Consider the following 2,953-nt stretch of genomic DNA (forward strand, 5'->3'; position numbering starts at 1 on the left):
TAGGCCGAGCCCCTCTCCACCTGTGACAGCAATCCTGTGGTAAGGCTCCATGCTGAGGATCCCTGGATTACAGGAGAGGCTGTGGCCCATTGCTCTTCATTAACCAAGAAGAAGAAGAAGAAGAAGAAGAGATTGGATTTATACCCCGTCCTTCACTACCCAGAGGTGTCTCAGAGCGGCTTACAAACTCCTTTCCCTTCCCCTCCCCACAACAGACACCCTGCAAGGTAGGCGGGGCTGAGAGAACTCTGACACAAACTGCTCTTTTTCAAGAACAGCTCTGACAGAACTGTGGCATGCCCAAGGTCATCCAGCAGCTGCAAATAGAGGCATGGGGAATCAAACCCGGTTCTCTCAGATTAGTCCGCGCACTTAACCACACCACCAAACCGGCTCTCACACCAGACTGGCACAGGCACCTGTTTTAGAATAATAATAAATAATAAACAAATAAATAAAAATAGACTCCCAGGAAGCTTGGGCCAGAAGGACTTGGTGGTCTTTGTGGTGCCATTCTTTCTGTTCCCCTCTGCAATTTGTCCCTGTGGTGTAAACAGGCACGTACCCCAATTTCTCGTTCTCTGTCTGCTGACCTTCCTTCTGTCACGGAGGTGCTGAACGGTGCAACGGCTTCCCTTTCCTTTCCCCTCACAGGTCACCCCGGAGCCCTCGGAAGCTCTGCCTAAACTGCCGGACCCTGCAGCGGGCGACCACTCCGACGCAGTGGTGCTCTTCAAGGCACTTCCTGTCCAAGGGGGGGACCTGGAGACCAAAGCCCGGCTCAGCCCCCACACCCTTTCCTTCCCCACCTGCTGCATCAGCGAATCCGTACGGGAACTGGTGGCGCTGGCTTACCAGACGCTCGAGGAGGCCTCGGCCAGCACCGATCAGTAGTAAGGCTGTTGGGTATTTTGGGCTGAGCGGCGGGGTGGGGCGGGGCCAAAAGCTTCTTTCTTGGGGCTGCAGCTCACTGTAGGCTGCGTGGGCATGGTATGGCACCCTTGGCAACCCAGAAGGCTGTCGCTCACAAGGCCATTGTGGGCAGGCTGAAGGGAATCTGTCTGTACCTGTACGGGAACAGACTTAGAGTCCGGGCAAGCATGCGTCTTGCCGTCTTCTTTGCGCCTTGCAGAAGACGGGGGATCGCGTGCCGCAGGTGAATTCTGTCGAGGGGCGACGCCAGTGACTTCTCTCTGCTTCCCTCCCGCAGCAGCGCCCAGCTCTTCTACCGGGCAGGCTGAAGGGAATCTGTCTGTACCTGTACGGGAACAGACTTAGAGTCCGGGCAAGCATGCGTCTTGCCATCTTCTTTGCGCCTTGCAGAAGACGGGGGATCGCGTGCCCCAGGTGAATTCTGTCGAGGGGCGACGCCATTGACTTCTCTCTGCTTCCCTCCCACAGCAGTGCCCAGCTCTTCTATCTGGTGCGGAACATCTTCTACCTGTTCTGGGACGTCGTGCCGATGTACCACAAGTGAGTGGAGCCCTGCTGGTCCGTGCTTCTCCTCCAGTGGTTTCGGGTTACACAAGAACCACAAGAATTTTCTTATAGCAGTTTTCCCAGCGCTCCTTAAAATTTCCCAGGTTTTCCATTGCAAAAAACCCCCTAAAGAACTCCCGGGGAAAGAAATTTCTCTGTCCTACTATGCCAGGTCTTGCGAGTGTGTCTTCCAACAGCCACCACTCGCCTTTCTGTGGGTTCATCTGGATGCAGGAGCCCATGAGTGGCTCTTAGCCCCTAGGGGTAGAGGGTAGAGGGAACACTCTGTCTGGGGCAGTGGCTTGATCCAACATGGCTTCTCTTATTTTCTTAGCCTGGGGCAGTGATGCTCTGTATTCTTGGTGCATGGGGGGGGGGAGCAACAGTGGGAGGGCTTCTGGAGTTCTGCTCCCACTGGTGGACCTCCTGATGGCCCCTGGGTTTTGGCTACTGTGTGACAGACAGTGTTGGACTGGATGGGCCATTGGCCTAATCCAACATGGCTTCTCTTATGTTCTTATGTCTGGGGCAGTGATGCTGTGTATTCTTGGTGCTTGGGGGGTCACAGTGGGAGGGCTTCTGGAGTTCTGGCCCCACTGGTGGGCCTCCCGATGGCCCCTGGGTTTTGGCCGCTGTGTGACACGGAGTGTTGGACTGGATGGTCCACTGGCCCGATCCGACGTGGCGTCTCATATGTACCTCTGGCTGAGGGAGCCATTTCCTTTGGCTTCTTTTAATGCCAAGGAAAACACAGGAACTGCTTCTGTGGCTTTCCGAACGCATAGGAACGGCTGCTTTCCTTTTCCTCTCTCCCGGCTAGGGAGAAACTTCAGAAGCTCCCCCAGCTGGCCGCGATCCACCACAACAACTGCATGTATATCGCTCACCATCTCCTGACCCTGGGCCACCAGTTCCAGGGGCGCCTCAGCGGGCTCCTGTGTGACGGGACGGCCACCTTTGTCGACCTGGTGCCGGTCTTCAGGAGGCTCGGTGAGTCTGGAGCCCTGCGCGCCTTGCTGTCCTCCTGGCCCGGGGCTCCCCTGGAGGGTGGAGGGACCACCTCGGGGCCCAGAAAAGTCCTTTCGGGGGGGGGGTGTGATCGGAATCTCGGGAAGTAAATTTGGGGTAGGTCAGCAATTCTAACCTTGGTATTGTGGATCCCGGAGAATCTCCAAAGGGGGAGTCAGACCCTCGGTGCTCCCCGGGCAACCTGGTCCAGTTTGGTGTGGTGGTTAAGTGCGCGGACTCTAATCTGGGAGAACCGGGTTTGATTCCTCACTCCTCCACTTGCAGCTGCTGGATGACCTTGGGCCAATCACAGTTCTGACAAGAGCTGTCCTTGAAAAAGAACAGTTTCTGTCAGAGCTCTCTCAGCCCCACCAACCTCACAGGGTGTCTGTTGTGGGGAGGGGAGGGAAAGGAGTTTGTAAGCCACTCTGAGACACCTTTGGGTAGTGAAGGGCCATGGGGTATG

At 56.2% G+C, this 2,953-nt stretch overlaps 1 protein-coding gene across 1 annotated transcript in view; it reads left to right on the forward strand.

The window, feature by feature from the left end:
* The window catches only part of ZW10 (zw10 kinetochore protein), a 23,806-nt gene that overhangs the window by 14,299 nt on the left and 6,554 nt on the right, over positions 1-2,953 (forward strand). Inside the window, exons 10-12 of the mRNA XM_015422332.1 lie at positions 655-893; positions 1,402-1,473; positions 2,300-2,469. Coding sequence (XP_015277818.1) covers positions 655-893; positions 1,402-1,473; positions 2,300-2,469 — 481 coding nt within the window. The remainder of the gene's footprint in view (positions 1-654; positions 894-1,401; positions 1,474-2,299; positions 2,470-2,953) is intronic.

The sequence above is a fragment of the Gekko japonicus genome, unplaced genomic scaffold, assembly GCF_001447785.1.
Source record: "Gekko japonicus isolate JY-2015 unplaced genomic scaffold, Gekko_japonicus_V1.1 scaffold805, whole genome shotgun sequence".
In the NCBI taxonomy this organism is placed as follows: domain Eukaryota; kingdom Metazoa; phylum Chordata; class Lepidosauria; order Squamata; family Gekkonidae; genus Gekko; species Gekko japonicus.